This window comes from Chenopodium album, chromosome 24 (genome assembly GCF_948465745.1).
Source record: "Chenopodium album chromosome 24, dcCheAlbu1.1, whole genome shotgun sequence".
Classification (NCBI taxonomy): Eukaryota; Viridiplantae; Streptophyta; class Magnoliopsida; order Caryophyllales; family Amaranthaceae; genus Chenopodium; species Chenopodium album.
Window position 1 is genome coordinate 26507518 of NC_137857.1, and position 19685 is coordinate 26527202.

General features: G+C 37.1%; 1 protein-coding gene across 1 annotated transcript; it reads left to right on the forward strand.

Annotated features, from left to right (window-relative positions):
- Positions 1-9112: 9112 nt before the first annotated feature.
- Positions 9113-10591, forward strand: LOC145610713 (protein FAR1-RELATED SEQUENCE 5-like). Its single transcript, XM_081666014.1, has 2 exons — positions 9113-9152; positions 9882-10591. The coding sequence occupies exons 1-2, from the start codon at positions 9113-9115 to the stop codon at positions 10589-10591; spliced, it is 750 nt and encodes a 249-aa protein (XP_081522140.1).
- Positions 10592-19685: the final 9094 nt, after the last annotated feature.

Below are 19685 nucleotides of genomic sequence, written 5' to 3' on the forward strand. Positions count from 1 at the left end.
AGTCACGGGTGGTGGTTGAGGAGGCATTGCACATACTGATTCAATTATCTGGCTATTTGCATGTATTTGCTAATATTCATTCATTAATCAGATTTGGTTTATATGGAGTTGCTTGATCTATTGCATATGTTTGATAATATATGTTACTTATGTGTAATGTTTAATTTGATATGTTAGGTGGGTGTTTTCAACCTTGTTAGATGCAGTCGGGGAACTCCTCCCATGGCTATTCTGACAAATCAAGACCCAGCCATGCGAAAAGCGTTGAAGGCTGTTATGCCGCAAACTAGGCATAGATGGTGTCTTTGGCATATCACTGACAAATTTGGTTCTAAGTTAGGGAAGTGTAAGGAGTATTCAGATTTCAAAGAGGTGCTAAAAAATATCATTTATGATAGTTTGAGTATGGAAGAATTTGAGTTGAGGTGGAAGGAGTTTATAGCCACCTATAACTTGGAGAGTAACTTGTGGCTTGTTGTTTTGTATTCAGAGTGGGAAATGTGGATACCAGCGGCCATGAAGCACATGTTTTGGGCTGGAATGAAGACCACCTAAAGATCAGAAAGTATTCATAATTTTTTTGATGAATTTTTTGACAGAAATACCGGACTACGTGACTTTGCTGAAAAATATGTGAGGGCTATGGAGCATCGGAGGGAAGCAGAGAGGTTGGCAGATGGTAATTCGTCTTTGTATATTCGGGGACTAATAACAGATTTCAAGATTGAAGAGACGTACAGGAATGTGTACACAGATGCAAAATTCATGGAGGTGCAACGAGAGTGTAAGAGAATGATGTATTGTAATTCTAGTAGCTTGCAACATCTTGGGGATGGCTGCTATGAGCACCTAATTAAAGACAGAATATATGTTTGGAATGAATTTGAAAAAAAAAGCATGTGGCAAGGTGGCGAGTTTACCGGGTTTTGTACAATGCTATTAGTGAGGAAGTGGAATGTGAATGCAAGATGTTCGAATGCAATGGGATTCTTTGCAGGCATTGCATTAATGCTCTAGAAATACAGCAAGTGCCAAACATCCCACAGAAGTACATCTTGGATAGGTGGCGTAAAGATATATACCGCAAGCATACTAGAGTCAAAGTTGCGTACCATGACATATCTAAGACTACGGATGTAGTTCGTTTTGACAAGATGAACTTTGTATTTGAGGCCATTTCATATCTTGCAAGTGAGAAGGATGAAGATTTTGCCATGGTCATTGCAGGCTTACAAGAATTAGAGCTGAAGATTAAGGAGATTGTGAAACCTGCACTTCCCTCGAGCAGTGTTGGGGAAGCCATGACAGATAAAACACCCCAGAGCAGAGACATGGCAATTGTATGCCCTACTGCCTTCGCCACTCCTTCTGTTGGTAGGAGCGTCATAGGGGGTTATGGTGGTGCGGGAAATGATGGCCTTGATCTTACAATTGCGGATGAATCACAACAAACTGGTCTTGGAGTTGGCATTAAGGATCCCCCTTCAAATAGGGGTCCTGGTTGTGTTAGAGCTTCAAGGTTAATGACCACTTTTGAAGAAGTGTGTAGACAAAAGGAGGCAAGGAGGAAATACTATGAAAAAAAGCAACGTCAAAAAGATAGAGCTAAGAAAAAGGAACAAGTTGAAAGTGTACAGTTGACTGAAGAAGCTGTTGCAAGGCATATAGACTTTGATCACAGCTTGGGACAACAACAGGTATAAGTGCTGGTCTATTGAATCACTTCAAAACTTCTGTTATGAATAATTATGACCTTTGATTTGATGCCTTTTTGTATTTTTAGTTTAGTGAAGTCGCGGTTGGGAATCAATTGAACTAACAAGCTATAGGAGAAGTTGGAGTATTGTGTACGGCTAATGGTGAGTGCCAACAAGATCTGGATGCTATGTATGCGGATGATGAGCTCATCCGGCGTATTGGGGTTCATTGGGGTTGACTGTCCTAGTATGATGAACTGGGCAATTCGATTGCTGTAGTAGTACTTAAATACTTACATACTTTTGAATTATTATTTGGACTTTGAATTTTCTGTAGTAGTGTTGTAGTATGATGAGGAGATTTTAGTTGAATAGTTTGTCTAATTAGTATTTGGGCTTTTGGATTGGGCTGTAGTAGTAGTATTCACATATGAACTTGTTTTATTAACCTATTGTCTATTTTAAACATTGAATAGTGTCTTAGTTTAGGGTCAATGATATAATGTGGTTAAATCTATATTTTGAGTTTTCATTATATTTTTTAGCCTTCCGGCATTTGGCCCCTTTGATTTAAGTTACTTCTAATTAGTTCTAGTTACTTGCAATTCTTTTTATTATTTATTACTAGTCGACTACAAATAGCGCTCGCGATTTGTCTCTCACATCATAAGTACCACACCCTTAATTTCCGCTTTTACTATATGACTTTGCCATATTACTTGCACTTAGGTTTTTGTGTTTGGGTGTTGTGGTTTAGGGTGGGTGTATAGTAATTTACAATCTTTTTTATAATCACATTGTAAATCTAATTTGATTTTCGTAAAATATACATAATTTAACAATATTAAATATAATTCACACAACTTAAAACATAATTTAAATTAAACATAATTAAATCCACAAATTACGGATATTGTTGACATACAAATTGTTCAACAACACATACGAGTCGATTAAAAGATTACAACCCAAATTAATAATTGTTCGTAACATTAAAATAAAAACATTGTTCATACGAACTACTAAATTAAACATGACGACATAATCAGCATTTCATAGCTTAGCCCCTCGCAACCCGAGCTCTACTCCGCCTCCTCATCCGTTCCAGCCGAGCCTTCAACAGCATTTCCCGACGAGCCAGCCCCACCTTCATCCTTCACCTGCAGTACATAAGGGTTGGTATTACAATTCATGAATGCAATTGCAACTAATATATACAATTAATTAACTAAATGAAATGGCTCACACTTACCTTGACCTAACCCACAGCAAGCAACTCGCAATTTCCCCCACAATTGAACATTGTCTCACAGTCGACCAAATTTGTATCCCACAGAACAACAATACCCGATGCTAGCCCTCCTCCTGGGAGACAAACCTCTTCAAAATTGCAATTCATGAATTTTTTGAAGAGACGTGTCCAATTCTTCATGGTTGCTCGTGTCTCAAGGAGTATTATAACTCCGGGTTCGTGTTTCTCAACCAATGCTTGGAAATTTTGCATGAAAGATGGTCTAGACACATCCCTAACATTCCATACGACTATTGGAGTTCCTATGGGCATGGAGGGACAAGCTTTTTCAATTGTTGGTGTTAACCTCGTACCATAAAATCTAGACACATGGGCCTCATCAACAAGGTGGTTAGTGACAATGGCAAAGTTGACAGTGGTAAACATTCCATGGAAATGGTAAACAACAAGTGCATCACTACCAAAACCTATTTTTAACTTAGTGGGATTCGGTTTTCTCAGGCGATAAATTGGACATTTCAAATTCACAACAGGTAAAGGGTCAACAATCTTTTTCCATATGGGTGGAACAACCTTAGACACAGTCTCCATTTCAGAATAATCAAAAGACTGAAGCTTTGAATTAAAAACGGAGGGATCTGAGATAATACCGTACATGTCATAATAGTTGGGAAGGTAAGCCGGATGCATGGTTCCATCCTCCTTGATCATCTGGAGGCCATGGTGACAATCAGGCCACGGTTTCAAAGGATCCCTTATCAAAGCCCTTACGTCGTCATCATCGAGATAATGGATATCGTACGGCTCCTTCTTGTTGGGGTTTGGTGAGTCCGACTCACCGCGGAAACAACCCCACCCGAGGAACCACTCGCAATAATTAAAATCATAAAGAATAAATAAATAATCACAAAGATAAGATAATGAATCTTACCCTCGAAGCGAGCTTCGCCCAAAAACCGGGGCTCTTACTTGAAAGCTACGAGTATGTCAAGCGCCGCGCCTCCGACGGCATCCACCCACAAAAGGGCGAACACAACTTTAAGGTCTACTACCTTGGGGTTAGCAAGGTCCGACCAAAACTCGAGTGTTATATGAGTTTAAGAGTTTTCCCAAAAATTATGGAATGCTCTTTTTAACTCCCACTCAAGCACTTTACTCCAAATCCCAAGGTTGGTATTTATAGAGGAAAGTATGAGTGGGAATTTCTATCCCATCAATGTGGGATCATGAAATTCCACAAATTAGTTTAAAGCTAGATTAAATTAAAGTTGCAAACTAATAATAAATCTACAAGTGGCATTACCATGTGAGATGGGTTGGTGAGGACCACATAGAGAGTAGGGGACCATACTTGCTCCCCACTCAATACTCTCCTTGTGCCACATGTCCTCACTCACTTACTCCCATTTTCCATGCTTCCCCTTAATCCACGGCCCTAAGGCTCGAGCCAAGCCCGAGCCCGGCCCGAGCCCAGCCCACATCCGGCTGCTGCTGCTGCTGCTGGCGCGTGGTGCGGCTGCGGCTGTGGCGCGGTGCGGCTGCTGTTGTGCCTAGCCGCGGCTGCTAGCACGATGCACTAGCACGCACCAGCCAGCCATGGCTCGGCTTGGTGCTTGCTAGCCACCTTTGCTAGGACATTTTTGCCCCTAGCGTTCGGATGCTCGGGGCACTCCGATGCTAGGGGTATTTTGGGAATATGGTCGATTTATTATTATTTGCGCGTCTCGTCTTTTGTTATTTTGACTCGACTTCCGACGATCGGTTCCGTTGCTCTAAGCTCGAATTACCGACGTCTAAATATTTAACACTCGGGCGACGAATTAATTTCTTCCGAATTAATTCGTCGAGTTGGTTTGCATATATTTGCTTGGGTGTGACCCAAAGGGTTCATTCAAGATTAAGCTGTAATATTAATTATATTAATATTACTGATCGGAAGCGGCCTCCACCTAGGCATTCCGATCACTTAACCTTACTGAATATATTAGCTTTCTAATAATTCTGAACCCGCTATCAGAATAATACACTTGTTCGAAGGACACCATTCCTTTCAATCTCCCACTTGTCCTTTTGGACAAGTGTGCATTTAGTGTATAACCCTTATCCTATGTCTGTTCATGAACTACGGAGTAAGATTACTAGTCATCTCTGTTACGTCCAGAAGTGTTTCTCGAAATCCGAGTTTGACTGTCAATAAGCAGATGATTTCTAAAATCCATCTGAGCACGGCCATGCATTTTTCACAGTCTCGCTCTTCGAGAGGCCTTGTAAACAACAAGACATGTTCCCTATTGTTAGTAGGGGGACATTTCCAGTCTTGTAATGTAGCTTCTCTTACTAAGAGGACTCACCCGCCTGATATCTGTCTTTATAATCCCCAATTACGGCAGACGTTTGGCAGATACCAAAGCGGACCAGTACTCAAATAAGAGATCTCCCACTACTCATGGTCAAAGGAAAAGAGTTCCGATAGTAATAATGAGAAAATACTTATGACGATATTTAAATCTCTTAAAGTATCCTCATAGGTCGATCCAGTATGTATCTAAACCAATACCTGTGCAAATGATTTGTATCCTCATAGCACAAGAAACGGTGCTACAAATCATACTACACACTAGACACTGATGGTCATCATTCGTCCACAAAATATGACCTTGATTAGGGATAATTTTCGATTAACATATTCAATGTTCACTTAATAGGTGTTTCTTTATCTAAGCCATTGACTTGATACCCTATTTTGAATATTTATTAAAATCGAATGGACTCATTATATAATTCTAAACCACAATTAAATAGAAACGGAGTGATTTAAATTGCATGAAAATTTTAGTTACTCCAAAACTGAATGGTTCATCATGGTGCTTTACATCAACATTGTTCAAAATTTGATTAAAACACTATGGAATTCAAAGCCAGTTCGCAACATGCTTGATTCCCATTGCCTCAATGTATTTGTTGTGCTTCACTTGAGACAGAGGTTTAGTTAGTGGATCGGTTACATTGTCATCCGTTTCAACTTTGCAAATTCTGATTTCACCTTCTGACTTCCATTCCCGAATCATATGAAATCGCCTCTGGACATGTTTGACCTTCTGATGTTCTCGTGGCTCTCTAGCCTGAGCAATAGCACCATTGTTGTCACAATACAGGTCTATTGGACCCTTGATCGAGGGTACAACAACAAGTTCATCAATGAACTTGCGAATCCAAACTGCCTCCTTGGCTGCCTCAGATGCTGCCAAGTACTCAGCTTAGCGGTTGTGCTTTGCTTTGCACTCTTCCAACTAAACGCTCCTCCATTGAGACAGAATATGTATCCTGATTGTGGCTTGAAGTTGTCTCTGTCTGTCTGGAAGCTTGCGTCGGTATATCCCTCAACAACCAATTCATCTTTACCACCATAGACCAGGAATTTATCCTTGTTCCTTTTCAGGTACTTTAGAATATTCTTGGCCGCAGTCCAATGCGCCTCTCCTGGGTCTGATTGGAATCGGTTCGTAGCACTCAAGGCATACGATACATCCGGCCTAGTACATATCATGGCATACATGATCGATCCAATAAGCGAAGCATACGGAATTCGACTCATCCTTTCTCGCTCATCAGGTGTCTTTGGACACTGCTTCTTGCTTAAGATTATGCCATGTGACATGGGTAGGTGCCCTCTCTTAGCTCCTTCCATTTGGAATCGAGCTAGTACCTTATCGATGTAAGTACTCTGACTCATTCCAATCATCCTTTTTGATCTATCCCTATAGATCTTGATGCCTAATATGTACTGAGCCTCTCCCAAGTCTTTCATTGAAAAACATTTCCCTAGCCAAGCCTTTACAGACTCTAGTAATGGAATGCTATTTCCAATGAGCAAAATGTCATCGACATATAAGACTAGGAAGGCGATGTCACTCCCACTTACCTTCTTGTAGACACAAGACTCATCTGGATTCTTGATAAAACCAACCTTATTGATGGCTTCATCAAATCACAGATTCCAACTTCTGCTTGCTTGCATTAATCCATAAATGGACTTCTTAAGCTTGCATACCTTCTTAGGATTATTCTGGTCGACAAAACCTTCAGACTGTGTCATATAAATAGTTTCTTCCAAAATCCCATTGAGGAAGGCGGTTTTGACGTCCATCTGCCATATTTCATAATTGTAATATGCAGCAATCGCTAGAAGAATTCGAACGGACTTAAGCATAGCAACTGGAGAAAAGGTTTCATCATAATCAACGCCGTGAATTTTCCTGTAACCTTTTGCTACCAGCCTTGCTTTGTAAATAAATACATTTCCATCTTTGTCGGTTTTCATCTTGAAAATCCATTTACATCTGATAGGTGTGTAACCTGCGGGTAAATCAACCAAGTCCCATACTTAATTTTCAAACATGGAGTCCATTTCGGATTTCATGGCCTCTTGCCATTTTGCAGAGTCGGGGCTCGTCATAGCTTGCTTGTAGGTTGTCGACTCATCTCCATCCACTACTAGGATGTCCTGATCTTCGGTTAATACAACTCCGAGATATCTGTCAGGTTGAGATCTTGGCCGAGTCGACCTACGTAGGGTAATGGACTGAGCATTTGCATTGTCAATTTGACTTTGCATATTTTGACTTTGACCAACGTCAACAGCTGCTTGGTAAGCACTTTGATTGTCAACTTGTCCTTGTTGCTCGTCCTCTCGAACTTCGTCGAGTTTGATTTTCCTCCCACTTGTCATTTTGGAGAGATGCTCCTTCTCCAAAAAGACACCATCACAAGCAATAAACACTTTGTTCTCGGATTTGTTGTAGAAGTAATACCCTTTGGTTTCTTTTAGATAACCCAAAAAGTAAACCTTATCAGATTTTGGATGAAGTTTGTCAGAAAGGAGTTTCTTGACATATGCTTCGCATCCCGAAATCTTGAGAAAAGACAACCTTGGCGGTTTATTAGTCCATAATTCATATGGAGTCTTTTCCACTGCTTTTGACGGAGCACGATTCAGTGTGAGTGCCGCAGTTAAAAGTGCATGTCCCCAGAAAGAGATTGGAAGTTCACTAAGACCCATAGTCGATTGGACCATGTCTAACAGGGTTCGATTCCTCCTTTCAGATACTCCATTCCACTGAGGAGTTCCCGGAGGTGTCAACTCTAAAAGTATTCCATGTTCTTTCAGATGGTCATCAAACTCTTGGCTCAAATATTCGCCACCACGATCCGATCGAAATGCTTTGATTTTCTTGCCGAGATGGTTTTCAACTTCTTTCTGAAGTTCTTTGAATTTATCAAACGATTCAGATTTGTGCGACATTAGATAGACATAACCATATCTACTAAAGTCGTCCGTGAAGGTTATGAAATACCGATAACCACTCCTTGCGGGTGTACTCATTGGTCCACATACATCGGTGTGTATTAGTCCCAACAAGTCACCGGCCCTTTCTCCTAACTTAGAGAATGGTTGCTTTATCATCTTTCCTAATAAACATCCTTCGCAATTCTCAAAGGTTTCTAAATCAAATGAGTTAAAAGGTGGTTTTTTTTTTTTTTGCAAATTTCCTTTAAATAAATCGATTTGTTTCGATCCTCCTAAGCTATAACAATCTAGTGGTGACCAAAAAAAAAATACAACAATCTAGATCCGAACAGAAAACTCCACATTGAACCTAATATTGAACAACCCGATTGCAACCATAATAACAATGTAATCACTAATCAGATCTTCACCAAACCCGATTTTGAACAATCCAATTGTAACCACTCCCACAACCGCACAATCAACAACCGAGCCCAAACCAAAAAATCTACATCAAAATCGATATTGAACAACCTAATTGGCACCCCTTTAAGATAACATGTAAAACTATAAATTCTTGGCTACACTCTAATGCAGCCAAGCTGGCTGCATCCAGCCAAAACGCAGCAAAGAAAGTATGAAACGCAGCTATTACTAAAAGCTTCCACATTCTATTTCTGCTTCAAGTTTCCCGCTAGAACTTTCCAAAATTTTCTCTTTCCTTATTTGGTTTATTTGATTCGATTCTCTCCTCATTCAATTACACATTTGATTGCAATTTTTTCTCTCCTCTTTTTTTACTTCATTCTTCTTCGCTGTATTATTCTTCGCTTTTAATCAAGATTTTCTCCTTCCTCCTCTGTTCTTTACTTAATAATGGAGGCGATCGTTATTCCTGACGAAATCGTCAATGCAGGTTAGTTTTTGTTGTTTATTATTAATTAGGTTATTTATTAATTGATTTCTGTTTTTATATTTTATGAATATGATGATTTTCAATTTATTATTGATTAATTGAGTTTGATGACATTGAATTCGATGAATTTGATGAATTTTGCTGAATTTTGTGATTTATTTCATGAATTTTGCTTAATTTTGTGATTTATTTCATGAATTTTGCTTAATTTTGTGATTATTTCAATTTATTATTGATTTATCGAGTTTTACGACATTGAATTCGATGAATTTCAATTATAATTTTGTGCTGCATTGTTATGATTAATTTTGTGATTTTATAATTAGTGAATTTTGTGTTTTATTTCATGAATTTATTCAAGTTCTATTTAGTGATTGTCATTGATTGAACTATTTCAATTTACAATTGGTATTGATTACTTGAAAAATTTATGAAATCTTGAATTGATTTTTTCGTTATGAATTTTTTTTAATTGAATATGTTTTTGAGTTCGTTGTATGTATAATTAGCATTGTATACGTTTATCATTTATATTTTGAATATGTATATGTTTAATCTGAATATTCCATTCCTATACTATGAACATTAATTCTCTACAAGTGCGAAATGTACAATTTTCCAGACAATGAATTGTTATTTTATTATGTATAGTAATTGTGAACATTTTATTCCATTTTATGAACAATTTTTGTACAGATTATGAACACTTTATTATTTTTATTATTTCAGAAAATACAAATGATGTTGTGTTTAAGGAAGCTGAAGTATCTGAATTAATATTCAAAGAAGTTGGAAGTGAGCAGGAAGCATTTGATTTGTACAATGATTATGCCTTTAAGATGGGTTTTAGTATAAGGAAGAGCAATGTGCGAACAATTTATAACACTAACATATGGCGAAGTAGGAAATATGTATGTTCAAATGCTGGTTTGAAGGATGATTCTAAGAAGGATGTTAGGAGGTATGAGAGGTTGGATTTTCGAACAAATTGTGGTGCGCTTGTTGAGTTCATTATTGATCGTGGTGTATGGATTGTTGTGCAGCATTTAATGGAGCATAATCATCCTATGATTCCAATTGATAAAAGACATTTGCTTAGGTCTCAAAGAAAAGTGAATAAAGAACATTTGAAGGTGATTAGTGTTATGAAGGCTAGTGGTGTTCGGGTTAGTGATTCTCTTCGTGTTATTAGTAAAGAAGTTGGTGGTTCACCAAACCTTGGGTGTACTAAGAAGGATGTATACAATGCTTTGGATGTTGAAAAGTCAAATAGGCTTGATGGTTCGGATTGTAATCAATTGATCAAGTATTTTGCTCAAAGACAAGCCAAAGAAACAGATTTTTATTATGATTTTGAGGTAGATGAAGCTAACTCTCTTACTTGTGTCTTTTGGAGATATGGAAGGATGAAAAGAGATTATGAAATTTTTGGGGATTGATGGTTTTTGATACCACTTATAGAACGAATAAGTACGGCATGATATGTGCCCCATTTGTTGGGATGAACCACCATTGTAACAATGTTATGTTTGGCATGGGATTTGTTCTTGATGAAAAAACAGGTAGTTTTATATGGTTGTTTGAATCATTTATGAGATCAATGGGAGGTGGGCGTCATCCAATTACTATAATGACAGATCAAGCACCATCTATTGCTGCTGCTATTCGGGCAATATTCCCAAGTTCTAGGCATCGATTGTGCACATGGCACCTTGGGGAGAACTCAAAAACAAATATTGGAAAATTTAGAGCTATGAAGGGGTTCACAGACATGTTTGATTTTCTGACGAAGTATTGTGAAACTGCTGCATAATTCGAACATTATTGGCCAAGGTACCTTTATATGAACTCTTTTTACATAAAAATGAACTTTGTATATTACCAATTGAATATGTTTTTGGCTATTATTATTTTGTCCACTACTATTAATTTGTCTTTATGAATACTGTATATTATGTAATGAATATGTATGTTTAATGTGTGAACTTATATATTGTGAACTTAAGTATCACTGTTCTACGAGCTTGACTTTACTTACTATTTGAACATATTGTTTTATTTTTTGAACTTAGTTTTGTAATTTATGAACAGATTAAAGTTTGAATCTGTTTTTTGTAATAGGATGATGGATAAGTACGGGTGTCATGATAATGCTTGGTTGAATCATTTGTACTCGATCAAAGAAAGATGGTGTCCAGCTTATTCGAAGGACTATTATTCTGGAGGAGTTTTGAGTTCACAGAGGAGTGAAACTACAAACCGTTCGGTTTCTCATAGGTTGAGGAAAACAGATGGTATGTGTGATTTTTATCAGACTTTTCTTGATGTTGTGGCTGATTGGAGGAGTAGGGAAAGCAAACAAGACTTTCGGTTTTTGAGAGGTAATCGACACTTGGCGGTTGCTAATGTAAGTCTTCTTATTCATGCTAGAGAGGTGTATACTATTTCGGTGTATATTGTCTTTGAAGATCAATTTGCTAAAGCCATTTCTTGTTGTCAAGAGAGAAAGTTTGAAAATGATGAGACAATTTCTTACTTGGTATGGAGGCCTAACAAGGATATAATTAGGCATGAGGTTATTTTGAACAAATTTTCTAGGGTAATCAAATGTACATGTAAGTATTGGAGTGAAATGGGTTTATTGTGTTCACATTCTCTTCGTATTTACAATATCCATTGTGTTCAAAAAATTCCTGAAGAGTACATAGTAAACAGATGGACCAAAACCGCTATGTGTAGTCATGTGGTTGATGAAGAAACTATAGATGAGAATGTAGTGGCATCTTCTGTTTGGAGGGCTCAAATGACAAGAAAGTTTGTTCAATTGGTGACATCTTGTCAAGATTATGTAGAAGCAAGGGCTGAAATTGAATATACTTTTGATATGCTAAGGGAAAAGGTGGAGAGTGTTAGAGGACCAATACTTTTTTATGATGGAGAAGAGGAGGTTCAAGAGGTTTCTAAAGAAGGTGAGCCTATTCAAAATCTCAAAATAAAAAGAAAAAAGGGTGAGAGAAATGATAGGCCAAAAAGTACTGTTGAAAAAGTTTACAATAAATCCAAGCTAAGGGGTGGAAGAAAAAGGTTGATAAATATAAGGATGAAGTCAAAGCTACTGCTGAAAAGTTTTTCCAGGTATATATGAATATAATTTTAATTTATGTGAATATCAGATTTTAATAAATGAATAGTACTAAAATATCGTTTTTAATTGTAGGTTTTGGATGATGATGGTGATCCTATGATTTATTCACACCCAACAGAACCAGGTTCAAATCTTAATGTCCTTCCAAAACAGAAGAATTTTCAACCATCAACAAACGTAATTTTTAAATATTTTTCAATACTTTATTTATATTTTTTTCAATTTATTCAAACCACCCTTGGCTTCTGCCCCAACGACTTCCTTCCCAGGAAGCCCCTCCCCTGCTGTTGTTGAATCAATGATTGATATCGATCCAACAAAAACATCCAGGTCACATTCATCTGCTTGCAACCCCTTCTCAGTCAAAGTAATATCTACAACCTCTGCCGCCGATTCAAATTCTTGGCTCAAAGGCTTTGCGTTCCACCAGCATTCTCCTCACCAACAGGATTTGTTGCATCCCTAACCACTTCATTGGGCATGTTTTCTTTTCTTGTGGCTTTTGCCCGATCAATACCCATAGACATCATCCCATAGAACTGACGGACACTACCACAAAAATGGGAATAAGCAACACACAATACACAACAGTCAAGTTAGATAGGCGATCTCTAGAATATTACACAACGCCTAAGTCACATGAGTGTTTTGTAAGTTGAACTTATAGATCGCCTCCCCTACTTGACCGTTGTGTATAATTTATTACTATTTTAATAAAAAAAACAGAACAAAACCTAGAGCTAATCCGCCGCTATCACTCTCATTCCCTTCAGTTTCTTTCTCTCACCTCCATCTCCTCTTCTCTTCCTATCTTACTCTTTAGATCTAAGTCATAGAATAAATTAATGAACAGCGAGCGCCTCATCATCGTCTAACCCACCATAGAAGCGAGCCTCTCATCCTCTTCTAGCCCACCATTGAAGCAATCGACGTTCTATTTAGCCAAACGAAGTGATGAACAGGGAATTGAAGCCTCGCATCCTTAGCCATTAACGATTCTTCTACATTCGATTATTGAACAATTGGTTATATTTAAAGTTGCTGATGCAAGGTGTGATTTTTCTCTGTAATCATCGAATATCAAATTGTAAGTTTTATCAATTTAAATGTGGTAAATGATGATTGTCTGAGTTGATTTACCTTTATTTTTTGAATTTTTTTGTTGTTTTTAGTTGATTTAAGTTTCTGGGTTTTTTTGGGATATTTTGTGCCGTATTTTTGCAGATTTAGGAATCATTATTGTCTTTTTTTCGATCTATAGTTCGATTTTATTCTATTCTATATTCATTTTGCGTTTTAATCTCCTCAATTATTTTTTGCTCTCTAATTTAAGTGATTTCTGATTTATCTTTAGTTTTGTTTTTGATTTCAATTATGTTAGATATAAAATTTCTGACTCTGATCTCATTTTAAAATTGCTTGGATCTTGTGTTTAGGAGATCGAGTGATCATAGCTGTATGTGGCTTGATTGTTGTGTTAAGCAACACTTTGACATCTTAGTGATAGGAAGTTCATATAGTTGGCCACCAATTTGATATCAAGGCATTAAAACAGCCACCAATTTCAATCCGTGTGAGCATCTTTGGGGGTTGTGAGCATCCGAGTTAGAGAGGTCGTTGATCTTGCAAGGTAACAGAAGCTCCAGATCTCATTTACTGTTTGGTGCGTTGATGGTGTGCTTTTTACAGATATTAGAGGGGAATTTTTTCGACAACAGCAGCCTTGACACAATCGGAAATTAGTTGTATTAGAAAATTTGTAGTGTAAATTTCTTGTAAGGAATTTAGTTATTGTAATTGAAACATAAGTTAATTTTTAATTTATTTAATGTTATAACTAATTTGCTACAGTGTTTTATTTATTGGGTATGAGTTATTATTATTATTATAATTATTATTATTATTATTATTATTATTAAATAATAATAATAATAATAAATTTTTTTTTTTGAAAAAAAGTAAGGAAAAGAGAGCGTCTATCACAGATAGGTGTTTTCTTTTCATATAGTTATAGAGCGCCTATCCTAAGATGACCGTTCTATTTTCAATGTTTTTTATTTACTTTGTACCTAGAATACGAAGCGCCTATCTAAGATAGGCGATCTGTATTGTGTTAGATAAGAACGCCTCAAAGAGGCGTTCTGTAGACTTTATAGGGCACCCCCTCAGAAGAACGCCTCTGAGGCGCTCTATATTGCATGTTTTAGGCGTTCTATATTCATGTTTTTGTAGTAGTGGGAGGACCTGATCACACTTGCTGTCTATAACAGCCAGTAGCTTTGGAGTTACCTTATCAATCACCTAACGAGGAACACAAGTAAAACACAAGAAACTCAAACTTTGCATTCACATATAAAAACTTATCACCTATTATACAAACAATTTAGACATAACAAGAATTAGTAAGTCGTACCTGCTGAGCAACCTGATCCAAATAACAGCCATCTGAAGGGACATCCCGAGAGTCCAATGGATGTGGTTCTCCATAAGCAACATCCAGCGACTACAAAATAAAACCACAGAATGTTAACACTCTTCACTTAACTTGAATCTGAAATATTTACCCGAAACAATACAAAAAGGAAATAACTCACCAGGAGCCGTCCATAGTCCCCTTTTCGTTTTTTTTTGTCATCTTTTATAGTTGCACTAATTTTTTCCTGCGACCAAGCCTTCAACCTCGGTCTCATACCCCATGACTCAGGAACACGACTAAGGTGATCAAGATAATATATCTGTAAAATGGACACAAATATGAAGAATATTTCAATCAGTCCAAGACAGGACACTGAAATGCAACCCAAACTAACACATTACCAACTAAAAACTAACAACTCAATTTAGCATAACAACTCAATTTATGCAAGAGACATTACTTATCAAGACAAACAGAATGCATCCCCTGATCCAACAACATATCCATCCTCAACAAATTTCTTCTGGAAATTCCTTGCAGCATTACACATCCACATATGCACAAAAGTGCACCAGTCATACTCCGACGATTCATCATAAGTAAGTAAAGCTGGATATAGCTTCACTCCCAGATTTGTTGTGTTTGTCGTAGCACACAACAAGTAACCCAGTATCACAATAAGAAAAGCAACCTTGAAATTAGGCTTCTCTGCATCTGACAGAGGCAACACATACCCATCCTTATCCCTAACAATCAATGATCCCAATGCATTGGCAAGTGAAACGTTTTCTCCCTTGGCATACAACCCCCTTAATCTCATCACTTCCGCCTGCTTCACCGGATCATCATCAGGAATAGTAGTAGGAACTGCCTTGGACCCCATTGGAATCCCAAGTACACATTGAATTGAAACAGGACTCATGGGTTGCACATATTTATCTCCAAATGGTATGGAGCCATCACCTAATACCCTTGTCAACAACCAATATGAAAATTTGCGTGGCAAAGTCGTTAGAGGAATGCTTAACAAACCTCCAAAACCCATCTCCATTACAACCTTCTGCCTAGAAGAATCAAACAACCTAACCACAGTTGACACAGCCTTCACACCATTCAGGTTGGGGGCCTACAGCGGTAAGAAAAACCAATAAGCTCAACACATCCATTAACCACACCCATTCACTACTTTTTACGATGCCTAATTTAACCATTAACTAATTTAGACCCAAATCACCTATATTAAGATATAAAAAAAAACCTACAAGTTACATGACACAAAACTATTAGCATACCTTCTGCGTTTTTCTTGATTGGGTTTTAATCACCTCCCCTTTCTCGACCACCAACTCCCCCTTGCTCTTCTTTACCTGCCCATACAATACCATTACAAACATTTAATCCTTGATGTACTAAATGTCACCAATGCAAGCTGTATTTATCAGGAACATGATATAGCCTTAGAAGGAACATAATATAGTTATATAGCCATACCTTTTGCTTCTGCTTTCCTTTACTTCTAACAGAAGGACCTCCCTTCTGCTTTGCAGTTGTTATTTTGTCCGCCAACAACTTCGCCAGCAAAGTCTCCCACACCTCTTTTTTTGAATCAACCTCCTCCACCTCATCTGACTCATCCTGGTCATCCTCAACTGACTCAGAACCAGACTCACCAGAGGTACCAGAACCACTTTCTTCTGTACCCTCTTCCTCCGTATCTTCTAGTTCCTCACGCTCAAAATCAGGATCAAAAGCCTTCATCTTCTTCTTCCCTTTCGCAATATTTTTCTTTTTAGAGATCTCATCAGCATCAGATTTCCCTTGTTTTCCCTTGACCAAATCAGATCCATGCTTCCGTTTCATTTCTTTGAATCCTGCCATAGATAACATTAATGACCTTTAACTACACCTACCTAAACAGTGCAACAAGAAAAACATATACTATATCCACATTAAAATAGCACATGCATAAATCAATGACTATTTCTCTTACTTAGTTCAATCCATCATCTATACACAAAAAAAAAAAAAAAACAAAAAAAAAAAATAAAATAATGCATGTATGCAAACAAAATATTGATTTCAAAAAACAAGGACTACCCTTATAATTATTAAACAATTTAAATTCCCCTTCCAATATCGATACTACAAATCGCACAATCTAACCCAAATTGGTAGACGAAAGAATGCAGAATTATGCAAGAGCCAATGACAAAATTTAAACATACTGAGCATGCGTGGGTGAAAATCATACAGCACTACAGTCTGAATAAGTACACAAAGGGCTAGTTGGTGCCAAAATAACTATCAAAGGAAACAACAAAGAACCAGAAACGAATCCCAGGATAAAATATATTATTAAATGACAACCAAAAGAAAACCACATTTCAAATAACCAAAATTCATTTTAAACACATAATTATACTGACTTGATTAATCAAAAGCATACACCCCCAAAAACAAAGAACACAACACAGTCAACAATTGAGATCACCATCACATGCCAACAACGGATGATTGTATCAAACAAGGTAATAAAAAAACACATAAGGCGACCAATTGGAACCACAATCAACCAAAATAAACAGCAAGCCTTGTAAAATCCATCTTTGAATGGCATAATCAACACAAAAGAACTTTGCATTCACCCATTATCAATCAAACTTTTCAAACACAGCTACTTGCCAAACTCTTAAAGATATTTTTATCAAACTCTCATACTTGTTTTGTCAAAATTCATTATATGATAATCAACCACTACATTCAAACACCCAAACACATAACCACCAATAATGACATACCAAAATCAAACAACCTAAACAATAACACATTTAACTCTGATTACATGTAAAAATATACAAATTAATTTACTTACTTCAATCATTCCTTTTCAATTATTCATTAAATCATGCAAGCACACAATAAAATGGTTACAATTACAGGGACCATCCATATAATTACACAATATCAAATCCTCTCGACTAACCAAAGAACCGTATGTTTAACATGCCACAAATAATTCAGAATCAAACAAAGAAACACTGATAAGAACCTACATCAACCCACCCCAAACAAAGCTAAATCAAACAGCCCACAGTTGCATGAACTCAGTACATTCAACTCGCAAAAAACCCTACTAATATAATTCACTTAATCAAACTCGCATAATTCCTTACTCTACTTTCAATACATAACCAAAATTTCAACATAAACACACCGCAAAAAAACGAATTTTCAATTATTTTAACATAAACCCTAAATCAAATCAGTTATACTTCACCTTAACCCTAATTTAAGTAAAAATTCGCAATTTGATTGAAATTCTAACTAATTACCCACTCAAATTACATCTACAAACACATATAATCCTTCGTCATTCGAGTAAAGAGATTTTTGTCATACCTTTTACAAGCAACACAATTTAATTCTGAATTGGGAACTTCTTTGTCCGGAAACAACCACCCTTCGCTGCGCCGGTAAATTGAGCACCAAAACCCTGCGATCGCACTTCGTCGGACTGGAGAAGATGAGAAGACACAGAGAGGAGTGAAGATGAAATGAAGAGAGAGAGAGAGAAGAGAGAGAGGGAACACGATGAGTTGAAAACTGAGAAAATTAAATGTGACTTGCTTTGTAAGATTGCCAAAAACGAGGCCCCGTTACAATTCAAAATATAACGGAGGCACGTGCAAGGCATGTGATCTTTTATTCCACCAAACATGAGTTTATTCCTCTTTTGCCCTCCTATATGCTTCCTTCACCCATAGGTCCTATGCGCCCAGACCGACTCCCAAATCAAAATGATTAATTTGCAGTTCATATAATCAAAGTTCAACTCAATGCCTCGATCAGAGACTTGTGTAAGTACTAAAAAGAGTTAGCTGCATTGCATTGACTAAATATGAACTAATGAATTAAAGCAAGAAAATATTAAAATAAAAAAGACAAGTATAAACATCCGAAACACTACCCAAATCACATTTAATTCTCAATTAAGAAAATAGTTTTAAATATGATCTTGGTGGCGAGCCAAAAAATTGAAGATGTCATCGGAGATTCTAGGCAGCAATAGTAGGTTGTCGTCGGAGATTCGAACAATTTAGAGGAAGGTCGAGGACGCCAAACTAGAAGGCGCGACCGGTGACGCCATAGCAATTAGCAAACCATGGAAGACGAAAGCTTCCTTCTGAATTTTGAGATGAAAGAGATATCCAAATTATTGAAAATTCATGATTAAAAGGGAAAAGGATCAACTTTCTACTCATATATTTTAAAGTTATTGAGTAAAGCATAAATACAGTCCCTGAAGTTTCGTATAAAAGCCGTTTTAGTCCTTCTTAAACTTTTTTCACCAATTTAGTCCCTCAACCACCCACTTTAGTGTTTCTCAGCCAAAAGTTGAGGGACTTTGCTGACTAAGCAAAAGTTGAGGGACCTTGACTCATCAAAAAAGTTGAGGCATGTTAGTTGAGTCACCAAAAAGTTTAGGGACTTGATGTCAGAATTTGTAATTTATTTTTTTTTCATGAATCTTTTTCTGCAAGCTTCATTTTTTTAAGGAGATGATTGACGACACGTGGCCCAATCGATGAGCATATAAGTGAAACGCTGCGTTTTGCAAATCAGTCCCAATTGAACAAAAAAAATTAAAAAATTAAGCAGTTGTACTTTGGGAAACGCAAATTATCATTACTCTTAATTAGCGCGAGAAATCTAAAGGTTTCTGCCTTTTTATACACTCCACCTCTCACTAGATTCCCTCTCATCATCATTTCCCTTTTCATCTAAAAACCAGAGCTAGAAATTTTCTCAGAAAAAAAAAAATCGCCCTTCCTCGACGCCATTAATGTGGGAGTGTGCTTGCGAATCTTCAGCCAAGAAAGCGAAATCGGACCAGCTTGCATCACCAGCAGGTATATTCTTTGTTTTTGTCTTTTTCGTCTTAAATTTGTCTGTAATGGTGTGTTTTACAGAG

Excerpts from the sequence above, each read along its gene's own strand:
- LOC145610713 (XM_081666014.1), top strand. The coding sequence starts at position 9,113 with ATGGAGGCGATCGTTATTCCTGACGAAATCGTCAATGCAG. Across the intron at positions 9,153-9,881 it reads TGACGAAATCGTCAATGCAG|AAAATACAAATGATGTTGTG; the intron begins GTTAGTTTTTGT and ends TTATTATTTCAG.